Source organism: Arthrobotrys flagrans, assembly GCF_004000055.1.
Source record: "Arthrobotrys flagrans strain CBS H-5679 chromosome Unknown unitig_1, whole genome shotgun sequence".
Classification (NCBI taxonomy): domain Eukaryota; kingdom Fungi; phylum Ascomycota; class Orbiliomycetes; order Orbiliales; family Orbiliaceae; genus Arthrobotrys; species Arthrobotrys flagrans.
The window spans coordinates 6,260,106-6,273,163 of record NW_027137556.1 but is presented as its reverse complement, the minus strand read 5'-3'; the positions used below and the strand labels follow the sequence as shown (position 1 = coordinate 6,273,163).

Below are 13,058 nucleotides of genomic sequence, written 5' to 3'. Positions count from 1 at the left end.
TTGTTCACATCTTGGCCAATTGACCGTTGCGAAAACTTCGACCTTATGGCTTTGAATCCAACTGGAAGCCCAGACCAATTGTCTATTCTCCTAGGCTCTTATCCCTTTGTTGCGTCCAGGTACGAGACTAGTGCTTGTAGTGTTGCTATTGTTGGATTCGTAGTATATACAATCCGTAAAGTCCATTTGGCAACCGTCGCAAAGTAGCCGATTTATTTACTCGGGGTTGCCTCCACCGCTATTAGCTTGAACCGGCGTACCCCCTTCTAGAGCAGGATAGTTAATCCATCTGGTGGGAGAAAGATCAGGCGGCGAGCCAAGGGTACCGAATATTACCCCTGCCATCTTGAGCAGCGTCTCCAGCAATCATGCCAAACCCTCATCCCCTCAAAGAGAGCCATTATTCTATTATCTTGCCTGACGTGTGGAACGTCCCATCCAGAGATCAATTCGGGAAATGCTGGAACGTACGATAACGATTCTATATCGCCTTCTAGTTGGTCTATGGCGAAGAACTCTGTATCAAGTCTTTTCGTAATACTTTGAAAGGTATTCAAAACTCGCCTAAGAAAGTTTTTGCTCTTTAGCTCGGTAGATATGGGACGAAGGGAGCAGGTTCTGTGAGATTGGATTTTGAGAAAGTTTCTGCCCTTTGGCTTGGTAGATATGGGACGGAGGGAAGGCTGTTCGCGAGGAAGATGTCGTCGAGGCAATTGAGCATATCTGTGATAACCCTAATCCAAATAAATATATGTTAGCCCGCCACCAGCGAAGCGGTTGTCTGTTTTTCTTTCTTTCTTTCCTTCCATCACAACACTACACCGTATACCTACCTGACATCGACATCGCCGCACCAGCACTGCCCACAGCTAATATACTACAAGGAAAATTTATTTTCACGGCAAAACAAGTCCGTCCCTCATCATCTCCGCAGGTTCGTTGCAATTTATAGTCGAGTTGCATCCCACGGCTAAGTGCAGGCTAAACATTCGAAACAATTTATTTTATATCTTACGCCTGAGAATTATATAAGTATGCGTCAGAAGTCTCTAAAACAATTTACTAAAAAATAGATATCCACTTTTAGGATGAACGCAGTAATTAGTCGAATTGCTCTGGGACGACCAATCTCCCAAATCCGGCGTCTTCCAGCAGTTTTCTACCGCCAACCACGTGGCGGTACAATCATTCGCAAAATCGTATGTGCCATGTTTTCGAGATACTTGCTATCGAAACTAATATTTTGGAAATTTATAGCACGGTACTGGCGAAGAGATTCAAAATGGACTGGCGAAATTGGCCCTCCAAGAGCTCCCACACTATGAGATCTATATGAATTTAATCAAGTCGACGTTTTAATGTTGTTACTCCGACAATGACATGAGAGAGATCCGAGGATATCTCTAGGTCTAAATTGGACATGGCAACCACATACCTAGGTATAGAACCTCTTCCACATGATCACACAGCTTGTAAAAGAGCAATGGGCCCGCCTAAATATCAAATGGTCCGGCCTAAACATCAAATGGGCCAACCTAACCACGCAATGGCGCGTAATTAAATGGGTCGCGGGATCAGCTACAGCCGCGGTAAATCTTCTCTCTTTCTCTTCTCTTTTTTATATTTCATGTTTAGCTAATTTTTATTAATAGTTTCTGGGTCGTATGCTCTTTGATTTCGACGTCAGTTTGAAGGTTACCGCACTTGGTGAGCAAGTTGCCGCCATCAAAGAACAAAACGCGAATATCCAAACGAATATCCAAGCGCAGATCCAAGCGCAAAACGCGAATATCCAAGCGCAACAGGCGAATGTCTAAAGAAATGAAGGCTGAAATGAAGGCCGACATGGCGGAAGTAAAAAATATGTTACTAGTTAATATCACCTGTTAGTAGTAGAAAACCCGAGCGCCATTCTGAGCAGATTTTCGTTCCCTTCGTCCCCAATGTTAGTTGACAAAGTGCTCTCCCTTCAATTAAATCATAGTTATTTTAAGTTTTTCTACTTGAGTAGTTATTATATTTCTCCGCCATGATTCATCGTTTTCGAGTATTTAAGATCTGTAAATATATGCACTAGTTACTGCACCCTCTCTAGATGTGTCACTGCCGGCGATTACGCAAATGCATATTTAATACATTTAAAGGATTTATTGGACATATATTCCAAACCAGGTACCTGAGTGGGCTGATTTTGACTGGGATTTATCCTTCGTTCGTTCTTCGATAATCAGATAGGGCCAAGAAGGTCTATTCGGACCTCTCCCCAACATCCAAACCACTTCTGGATGCCTCGAGCTAAGGTCCGCCATGCTAAATCCGGGTATTCTGATCCAGGTCTGACAAATCCGTATAGTAGCTGTTGTGTTGCAGCTGTCTGCATCCACTCTTTCTCCGCGAACGGTATTAAGGAGGGACTGCATCTATACATAGAAGATGTAGAACTAGAGAGAGGCAGAAGAAGCTCACGAGGGTGAATCACATGGTCTGTGACTATAATAAGGGTAGCATCGATCTCCCACGTTGTTAATTTTCGGCCGGGTGGGCTTTACCGGTGGAATATTTGCTGTTTGCAGACTGCGCACAGCCGTAGATCAGCAGGGCGGTTAAGGTCCTATCGGCACGACATACCCTGCAGCTGTTTAACCAAGCAGGGACTATAAATATACTGTTACCGTTATGCTAAGGACTTATATACTAAGTCGATGGGGTTTTAAAAACTTTATACAAGATGACAACGAGAACTAAGCAATGCCATACATGTCATAAAGCTTCTGGGTTTCACGATATTAACAGGAGGGCCTCCTTTCATGGCCGAATAGTGTGGCATTTTCCAGAGCTGCGTAGCCCAATAAGGATATTATTCTATCATATTATTGATTATCAGAGAAATTGTCTTCATTTATACCATATTTAGAGCCCTTCCATGCTTGTCAAAATACCACACATAAATGTGTTGTAGATTGTCTAGCTCTGATATACTAATTAATTCTTCCTTGGATAAATGAATTGATATTCTAGAGGAGATACCGGGATTAGGGTGTATATTGTCGACTCTGATTTTGAAAGAGAATCCTTCGTCGGAGGTGTTTGCACACCATGGTACTAGATATTTGAGATATTCACTCAAACTAGGCGTCACAGCTATAGTAATTACGCGGGGATTGTCGTCTCTTATCCATGGAGACTCTGAGCCTCTTCCCAAAATAAACCATCTCCCTGTCCTGATCGCGCACATAAAAACGACCTCGATCGTGCTCTACTTAGTACTTCTGACCAAGTAGTTGCCATTACACATATCAACACAAACAGGTTTCCAATATTAAAAGGGAACAGGTAAGTTTCTATTTCCCGCTCACTAGAGTTCAAGCACCTTGCGTTCCTGACTTTGATTATTCGCATCTAAACTTTATTTAGCAATCTCGTCATCTGAAGGGTTCATTAATTTCACCGTCCCATTACCAAAAACGATTCTCCGAATATTATGACACCGCTAACCGAGATATCCATCACACTAGAATTTGATCTCGATGGACGAACCGCTATATCGAATATACACTCGTTCCTACCAGTACGGCATTTCTTTCTCCATTAATACGAAACAAACTCAGAAAAACATGGCAATGGCTCCCGTGCATGTATTACGACGCCAGCTTTCATCTCTTTGAATATTCGAATTTGGGAGGAGTTTGGAGGTTATCGCTCTTTCGGGTCTCATTAAGGCGTTATTGGGTAGAGAAAAGCTTAACTGGCTAAAAGAAGAACATGAGACACTTTTCATTCGCTATCAAAGTCCAAATTCGCAAGCCTAGCATCCGGGCTAGAGAATATACTCTTGGGCCCCTGACTCTTTGTAAGCAGCATGTTAGCGGTACCGGTGGCAAGAGTAACCCTTAATTGGAACAATACGAGACATCAGTTATTGATAACTAATCCGAATTCGCGAAGTGGCATGGCTTGCCCATATATCATGCTATTTTGGGTTAGCTACCAAAAACTAAGGTGTTGTATTCTCCAATTCAACGATTAACTACCTAAGTATGAACTCGAACCGAATCTCAAAGGCTTCAATTAACAACATTATCGAGTGCACTAGTGTTTTGGTGATTATCTGAATTGAAAGTTATATATAAAATAAACGCCACGATGAAAATGCTATCAAATCGCTCCGCCGGTATGATGCGAAGAAAGAAAAACGAGTGAGAGAAAGTACCATGCGAAAAAACAAAGTAGACTATAAGCCGCCAGAAAATATGCAGATGAAAACACTAATCCGAGATGTCCACCTTTACTATATATTAGATCTAATCCAAATTGCGTCTCTTCTCCTTACTCGCCGCAATTTCCTCCTTTCTCTTTTCGATAATCTGCTTGAACTCCGCAACCTCCTGTTCTTTTACTGGGTATGTATGTTCCTGAGCAGGGTATGTGCCCGCCTTAACCTCATCTAAATAAAATGCATCAGCATCCCATCTTAAAAAGCAAATGGCAAGGGTTGAAACACTAACCTCTATACTCTCCAATAGCCTTCCTGCTAACTTCAAAAACATCCGCATACTTCTTCACAAACTTAGGTAAAAATCTTCCAGACGGAAAATTTCCCAGCATATCAATCTGCACCAAAACCTGCCCGCTCGTTCCCTCACCAGCTCCGATGCCAATCGTGGGAATATCTAACGCCTCGGTGACCAGCCTTGCCATATCGGCAGGAACGGCTTCGAGCACCATACCCCACGCGCCGGCATCCTGCACTGCCAAAGCATCGCTTAAGAGTTTAGAAGCCGAAGCTGCGGTTTTAGACTGTACTACAAAACCACCCAGACTTCCCTGTCGTTGTGGGGTAAGTCCGATATGTCCTAGGACAGGTATTCCCATAGTTGTGATAGCTTTAATGGTTGAAGCGATTTCTTTTCCGCCTTCAATCTTGACACTGGTAGCGCGGCCGCGCTGGACAAGGGCGATGGCGGATTGGAGAGCCTGCTGGGGTGAGAGCTCATAGGAGCCCATGGGGAGGTCGGTGACGAGGAAAGCGGAGCGAACGCCCCGAGCCACTGCACGAGAGTGGTGCACCATATCCTGCGTTCTATTCAGCGGTGCATTCCTGGATATATTACGGACATTCAGTACTTACATCTAAAGTTATTTGATTTGTATCCTATTCAAAAACCCCACTCATTAGTTTTTTTTCAAATCGGAATTCTCAAGAAAACATTCTAAATTACTAACCTCCATCCCCAAACCGACCATTGCCAAACTATCCCCCACGAGTATAACATCCATCCCCGCCTGATCCGCTAACAACCCACTCGGAAAGTCATGCGCAGTAAGCATTGTAATTTTCTCCCCCTTTTCATACATCTTACGTAAAGTATTTATGGTAACCTTCTTCCGAGTCGACAAGTCCGAAAACGACATGGGAGCATGCGACGAGGCATTCTGTGTTGTCGTGTGGAATTTTGAAACTTTCCCAGAAGAGTGTGTATGTGGCTGGTGTGCGATGAGGGTGGTGTGGCTGGCGAAGGAGGAGATGGCGGAGGGTAAGACATGTGATGGGGCTAGTAGAACTGCCCTGCGGAGAAGGTGGCGGTCGGCGGGCGGGCATGCCGTGCGACGAAGCGCTGCTGCAAGGGACGCCATTTGTGGATAAATTTATATAAAAAAAATCTATTTTAAAAAAAAAAAGATATAAAAAAGCGTTGAAACAAGATCCGGGGTATCGATAAGTGAGCAAGTACAAAATGGAAAAGAAGTAAAGATCAGATAATGGGTCCCGATAGGGTCTATAGTATGATATAAATGAGAAGAAAAATTTTCAACCGAGCTTGGCGGGATACTAGCATAAAGATTTCTTGATTCGTCTGTTAAGTGAACTTGTAAATTCAGGTTCATAAGGGGACTGCATTGGTAAGGTCCGGCGCAGGGTCCAAAGTTTATAAACGGCTCGGTCGGCGTTTGTTCGCATTGGTAAGCTTGAGCTGCTGAATCCTGGCCGAGGGAATCAAATGAGTCTTGCTTGCCGCCTGCCCGGGAAAGTTGGGCACCGAAAGACGAGCTCTAGTTGGGGCCAATATGCCTCGGTCCAGCTCAAAATGGCCGCCTCAACAGGCGGCCATGCGAGCCATCCATGTGCTTTGGCGACTGAAACTGGCCGATACACCGAGTCCAGGCAAAGTTTCGCCGCTAATTTGGCGGCCTTGTTGCATTTTGGTGTCGACAACGCAGAATTTGGAGGGACTGGACGGCCCGAGGCAGGATCCAATAGACGATTCAGGATATGCTGTCCACTCCATTTTGTGACTATATTTACTTTCGAAACCAACCTATTTATTTTCAACGTTGGGATTCACGACCCTGCCGGACCAATGGAAGACTAATTAGGCAGTAATTTGTATAGTTAATTGCCGGACGCCGGACTCCGTGGCCGATTCTAGCCTGCGCGACAGATCCAACATCTCGATTCTCCAACGTGGGGTTTATATTTATAGCAATACACATGAAAATTCAGATCCCAACCTATTCTAAACACAAAGAGTTTCCCTTGGGGTAGTAGTAGGTGAGAGGGGTAGAAGAACTATGTTGTTTTCTCATCGTTTCTCAGGCACGAGTCTCCGTACATGTAATAATAATCAGATATGCCGTCAGCTGATCAGGTGGTTCCTAAGCTAAGATCGGGCTCTCAACGGCCCTTCTCAGTTTCGTGCTCAGAACCACTGCAATTTGATCTCTTTTACCAGCGCCCACGAGTTGACAACCTCCTATTCTCATCTTCAGAACCTCTACTCTCCTCGTCCCTAAATTCTATCCCGGTGCCTACCATTCTTCGATGCAAAGTCAAACATCTGGAGGTATCAAATTACAATACCCAGAACTAGACTACAGCCTCGCTTCATTAGCTAGATCTATTAGTAGCAATTAAAACAGCTATCCAGCCGCTTAGAATAAGGCCATGCACCGTCGTAGTCATAGATATCATATTTTGTAGATTTCACGTGACGGCACAACCTTTGGCCAAAATTTCGAAAGATATGGATTGAGGTATTGATGGAATGTCTCTCGGACCCACATACGCCCAGAGGTATAGAGTCAGCTGTACCATTGGCAATCTGCAAGCCTATTTCTGACTTAGTGATATTTGTGTACAGCTAGCTCAAAAATACCAGAGGGCTTCAAGATTCTGCACCTACGGCACACCACCTTCCAGCCTTCTCGTATTTTCCCCCAAGGCCAACGTAATATCGAAACGCAATATACCTATAACCACCTCAACGTCGGCCTGATCCACAATTGATGCATTAACCTGGATACCTGGACCCGTTTCTTGAGGATCCTGGGATGAACACATCAACCATCTTTGTATCACAAATCTCAACGACATCCGATACTCTCCATAATATCGATGTTACATGTATGGACATACATGCAGAGTTACAAAAAATAAGCAATCTAGAGCCTATGCGCTGTCTACACATGTTTAGGCACTGATGCGTCCTGCAACGACGGCTCAGGGTCTATGGTACGTATACAGGGTGCCGCGCCTCTAAAAATATATATATATATATCTAAAAAGTATAAGCTGATGAGATATATTAGCTGTTTAACTTGATGTGGTATCGTTTCTTGTGTTTCGCTAGCTAACTGCCTAGGTAGTTGATGTGACAACTAGCGGATGTGGCAGCGGATGAGGAGATAATTGCGTGAACTGGCACATCCATATCACATCACATCTCCCCGCTTGCGCACACTTTGCACCTGCTTTATCGTGATAACACTACGTGTGCGGGCAATATTTTTTTTGCTGAAACCTAAGAATTCGGGAATGCCGCATTAGAACCATCACATCTTCTAGGCCCGTCGCCGTACTTAGCCGAATATTAAGGTGGCTAGTATGTAGGTGATAGCCTGGGCTGAGCTGTTACATTTCAATCCCTCGGTAATTGTATAATTTCCGCCTTGGGTTAAAAGCTGGGATATGTATGTATTAGGCTAGCGTTGAAGCTAATAATCTGGGGAATGTATTGACCCGTCCCACGATGCGGATTAGGTAAAAACTATAGCCTGGCGTAAAAACTACAAGGACAGTAATGTCCAAAGGGGGAGAGAGCTCGTCTCCGAGTCTCCAACTCCTGCGCTCAGACGTCAGAGGGAAGTCTCAGCCCGTCGGCCTCGAATGAGCCCGATAGGATTTCGTTTCTTGAAGCTTCAAAGGCACTCAATTGGCCAATTGGCACGGTCGATCGATTGAATTCGCAAGAATTAGACCCTGTGTAACATTCTTCGCTCTTCGATTCCGGAATTCCTTGATTGCCCATACCCTGAGCTTCGGGCGGATCTCGCGGGTTTACAAGCTCTCGAGCTTTCTGGAATACACCGTTGGTTGTTGTTGAGCTGTTTACTCATGAGTGGCTGTCGACATGGATGCTGCCGTTCGCAAAAAGGGTTCACGTTCTAAGCACCAAGCTTGTAAGCCAAGGTACAGGCCTTATCCCCTAGCTGACTACAAAGGAAACCCACTTTACGCGTTGACATCGACGGCTGCAACTTCTTAAACTGAGCCTTCGATTGAATTTTTTTTTTTTCCTCAGACGGCTGCCCGCATTTGTTTGATGAGTGCATTTAATCCATCCTTTGAAGCGTCCTATTGGAAATCCTTTTGCATTTTTGAGGGGCATTTGGACCTTTTTGTTTTTCGCAGCGAGGAAAAAAGCGACACAGCACAAACCTACCTACATGAATCACACGACACGAAGAGTGGAGCGCTGCGCTGCTAGAAGAGCTTAAAGACCTCTCTTGAGTTTGACAGTTGCATTATCACAGTACATTTCTTCAACTTGGTGTTGCAGATAGTGCAGGGTGTCAAGTGATTATAGGTGCATTACATACGACATCGGCGGATCTGGAGGGGCTGGCGGTCCTTTCGTATCTACGGAATATTTAATTCTAGGTTAAAATGTGAAATAAAGATACAGAGCAACGAAGGATCCTTATCCATAAGCGACAGGAGTGGGATGTTTTTTTTTGGTGCTTGTGTGATGACATGACGATGACTGAATCTCAGCATATTTTTCTGTTTTTAAGGAGAACTTTGCGGGGGGAAAGACGACGTATCGTCATCACTGGAAAAAGGAAGTATGGTACCGAATACCAGCTATCGATTGGACCCTCGATCGTAATGTATTTCGGCAGGAATAGAAGACGTAAATTCTCATTCTCGCCATCGTCATACCTGAGATGTTGTGGAAGGGTGGGTAAATAAAAAAGAGTGTCCCCCACGAGGTCTAGTTTTTTCCAAAATACTAAAGAAGATCAAAACTATTTGGACTTGGGGAATGCTGGATAAAAAAAAAAAACTGCACCACTATAGCTCCCATCAAGTAATACAGCCAAAATGGTGGTGGGAAAACTATCGGTACTAGTATCCAGAATGGCAAGAGTCTACCGACAAACAGCAGATGTCGACATCCTGCATGCATTTGGGCTCACAGGCAAACTTTGGGCCAATCGAGACTTATCGGCCAATGAGCGAAGGGTCGACGCGAATGTATCGATACACCCACTATATAAAATATAATATCACGATTTTGTTAGAGGCAGCTGCTATGCCTGCTTAGCTAGTTTTGGTGGCGAGATGCTGGTGGCATGTTCGACAGGCTGAATTATGAAGATCTAGTTTTTTTTTTTTTTTTTTTTTTGCTAGTAGCAATGAACTGTAGAATACATTGATGCCTGAGGATACTAGTATGGTTAGTGCGTAATTTAATTTTCCTACAGCATATGCCATAACATTTCAATCAAAACACCATTTTTTCGAATGATTACCATATCAGATTTCTGGAAGGAAAAGAAAAGAGGTGAGGGTCTTGGGGCTTCTAAGAGAAGTGGGTAATTTGTCTCGAGAAATTCGAAATTCGATTGGTATAATAGCCAATTCCTCGCAGCAGGGGGGGCAAAGGTTGGGGCTGCGAAGGGCGGTGAAGCAGCCACGTATGAAAGGGGACTAAGAAGAACGCCGTTGAATTTGGTGGCACAAATGTACGTACGAACAGCTGGATGTGGCAATTGTAAGCAGGGGAATAATAATGCCTCAAAGAAATGAGCATAATCAGCGATATTCACGATATCCCTTACTTTTCTATTTAATTAACTTAGTATTCACTTCCTCAACTTACCTACACTGTTGTTCACGATATATCTTGAGGACAATATAGTACGTAGGGTGTATGGGAGGTCTGGCTGGGGTGTGCGTGTTGTTTCTATTTTGGCTAGCGGCTTCGTGCCTTTCCCGCTCCCGCTTATTGGAAGCGAGATCTGGAACAAACATTCAAACTCCTTCCACCTCGACCTGGCCTTTCAAGGTGATTGATGATGACGACACAAGCCTGCCCTGCCTGCCTGTAAAGTACAGGAAACATTCGCATTACACTGCTACAATAGCTTCATTTTTGCGTACCGTCTTCTAACATTCCGAGCTCCCGTATCAGCATATTCCGTGCAGTGGCTCTTCTAGATCTTCAGACTGGATGCATTTGGTAGCCCAAGCAGGGTCGCACCGAGATTTTTTGACGTATCAGCATCAAAATGTGCCGACGACAGCCATGACAGCCATTTCAACTTCCAGAGACAAACCGAAAAAAAAGAGAGACACATGGAGAACAAATCGCTGCTACTTGGTCATCAGGCCAGAGCATTGCTGTAAGGGAGCTTTTGCCTGCCTTTTCTTCCTTCCGCTGCCGCTTTTTTGAAGCAGGTCATCCTGCGCAGGCTGCAGGTTTGAGCTTGAGACACTCTGTGAACTGTGCAGCTACACCATGTAGCACCGCCATTTTCTCGAATTCTCGCTCCCAAGAACCATCCTGCTGGCAAAGAAGGAGATGTACTTCCGATGCTACGACGAGTCGTTTCCATCGAGACTAGTCTTTGAAACATCTGAATCCCGTTCTTCAGATATACCACATTGGAATATCGTATGAAACGCGAAGAAGGCGAAATCGATGATCGGTCCCCGGCGCCTTATTAATTGGAATTATGATCAGGGCAGTACAACAACAGCCAGCTGCCTTTCCTCTCTTCCTATAGAGATACCACCCCCTGTACTCGAGTTCATGCAAATGCAAATGTAACGGGGCCACTGGGTTCGATTAAAAGAGGAAAAGTCAAACCACTGGTGACCAATGAGATCAAAGCCGTACCCTTTCCATGTTCACCTGACACTTTTGCCCACTTCTATGAGAGATACGGAAATGAGGAAAAACATGCTGATTACCCAGCTAAATTACCAAGTTCACAGGCAAGTCCAAGCTTAGGCTCGCCTCACTTTTCAAATGATCCCCTTTCTAACCCTTTGAGATTTTATTCTTTTTTCCAGATTTAGCTTTTCTTGATGCCTACCAAGCTCTTCAGGGCAAGCATACTTCAACTATTAAAAGGCCGCCACGTCGACGAGCGAGTCAAATCGGGCCTATAGGGTCTCGATCAGCGAATCACGCTTTGAGACAGCATCCGGTCCCTGGGAGATGCGTTGCATCTCTCTTTATTGAGAGCCTGATATCTCGAATCATGATCATGAATATCATTCAATTGAAAGAGAATCAGTCGAATCGCTTGTTGAGGAGTGAATGACAAAAGCCGACGATGCCTCTGGCTCGTGGATTATCCGAGTTGACCTCATAGGTTTAGGGTGGTGCAGGTCGAGACATCAGATATTACCTGAGCCAATTCAATTGGGCCAAAAATATGTGCAGCAAAAAAGGGACAATGCTTCATCTTCCTGGGGCCTTCCATTGTCAGAAGACATGACAGTTGTGAGATGCTGTAGTGGCAACGAACCATTGGATCGCAAGTCCCCGGGGTATGGACTGGGCTGTCGACTCTGTGCGAGTCGAGCATAGGGAAGGGCGAGCCTCAGGAGCTTAGCCATGAATATCCGGTGTCTCCCTGCGAATGCCATGTCGCGTTACGTACCCCGTGAAAGAATCCAGAGACGTGAATTGGGCGAGGCTTCGAGATCGGAGCTGGCGATCAAGGTACATTACATCCGGGCGAGGCACCAATTGCAATGCCCTGGTCAGCCCACTTTGAGGAGAGATACATGCGATAGTAGCGACTTCTTTTGGTGGTGACAGACGAGCCCAAGCTTGGAAGAAAGGGAAGAGTGTGGGTTTGCTCCCCCACAAATACCAAGCTGGACCATTCCTGGCTTGGTCGCCCTTGGTGCGCTCCTCAAAAAAGCCAACCTCACTTTGCCGAAATTGGGTGGTTGATACATGTCGACAGCACAACGACCGCCGTTCAGCTAGCCAACATCCTTTGCTTCTCCCAAAAGGCGGGCATACTCCAAGTGACCGTCACTAGTGCTTCCTCGCAATAAACAGGGCGTCAAACGGGGTGAGCGAGTGAGGAAGTACTTACCACCACTGCTCCCCACAGCACACACTTTATGCAGCACTATGTGTACAATATGTGCAGGTCGAGCTACTGACCACTGACAGGTAGGACCGCCACTCAGCTCGAGTTCCTTCTTCACCTTCTCTTTCTTCCTCTTCCTATTTTCCCTGCTGGTTTTGCGCAGCAGAGGAGAGTACACTACATACACTCACGCATAGCAGTATACATTACCAACCATACATACATCCACACTCACCCACACACACATACGCCGACCACCCACACCATTTTTCCTATTCTTTCCTCTCACCTCTTTTCCCTCTTCTTTTTCCCTTTCCCTCCTTCCAGCTCGCTTCTCCAACAGCTGGCGTTGTCTTGGATCATACATAACATTCACATCCTCTATCAAGAAGAGTTTTTTCCACCGTTTCGGATTTTGACAGCCTCGCCTCAAAACATATTGAACAAAGCTCCAAGAGAGGAGAATAAGAAATAACTTGCTCGCTTAGCCCGCCTTACAGAGGCCGCAGTTTTCTCGAAGAACGACGGGACGACGATTACCCTCTTTTTCCGATCGAATATTTGTTGGCAAAGACCCATTCGAAGAAAAGTGCGGAGAAGTTACAGCACTATAACCAGGCCTCCTTCCTCTCACTCCTCCTCCTCTCCCTCACCTTCTC

At 45.1% G+C, this 13,058-nt stretch overlaps 3 protein-coding genes across 3 annotated transcripts; 2 read left to right on the top strand and 1 right to left on the bottom strand.

Annotated features, from left to right (window-relative positions):
* Window positions 1-368: 368 nt before the first annotated feature.
* DFL_009835 (uncharacterized protein) lies at window positions 369-1,359 on the top strand (the record flags this gene model as incomplete). The annotated part of the gene is made up of 4 exons (XM_067639781.1): window positions 369-467; window positions 759-910; window positions 1,088-1,199; window positions 1,258-1,359. 4 exons carry the CDS (start codon window positions 369-371, stop codon window positions 1,357-1,359), a joined length of 465 nt encoding a protein of 154 aa, XP_067487535.1.
* Window positions 1,360-1,457: 98 nt separating this feature from the next.
* On the top strand, window positions 1,458-1,817 carry DFL_009834 (uncharacterized protein; the record flags this gene model as incomplete). The annotated part of the gene is made up of 2 exons (XM_067639780.1): window positions 1,458-1,589; window positions 1,653-1,817. The coding sequence occupies 2 exons, from the start codon at window positions 1,458-1,460 to the stop codon at window positions 1,815-1,817; spliced, it is 297 nt and encodes a 98-aa protein (XP_067487534.1).
* A 2,484-nt stretch (window positions 1,818-4,301) lies between these two features.
* DFL_009833 (uncharacterized protein) lies at window positions 4,302-5,634 on the bottom strand (the record flags this gene model as incomplete). The annotated part of the gene is made up of 4 exons (XM_067639779.1): window positions 4,302-4,444; window positions 4,506-5,073; window positions 5,129-5,152; window positions 5,224-5,634. The coding sequence occupies 4 exons, from the start codon at window positions 5,632-5,634 to the stop codon at window positions 4,302-4,304; spliced, it is 1,146 nt and encodes a 381-aa protein (XP_067487533.1).
* Window positions 5,635-13,058: the final 7,424 nt, after the last annotated feature.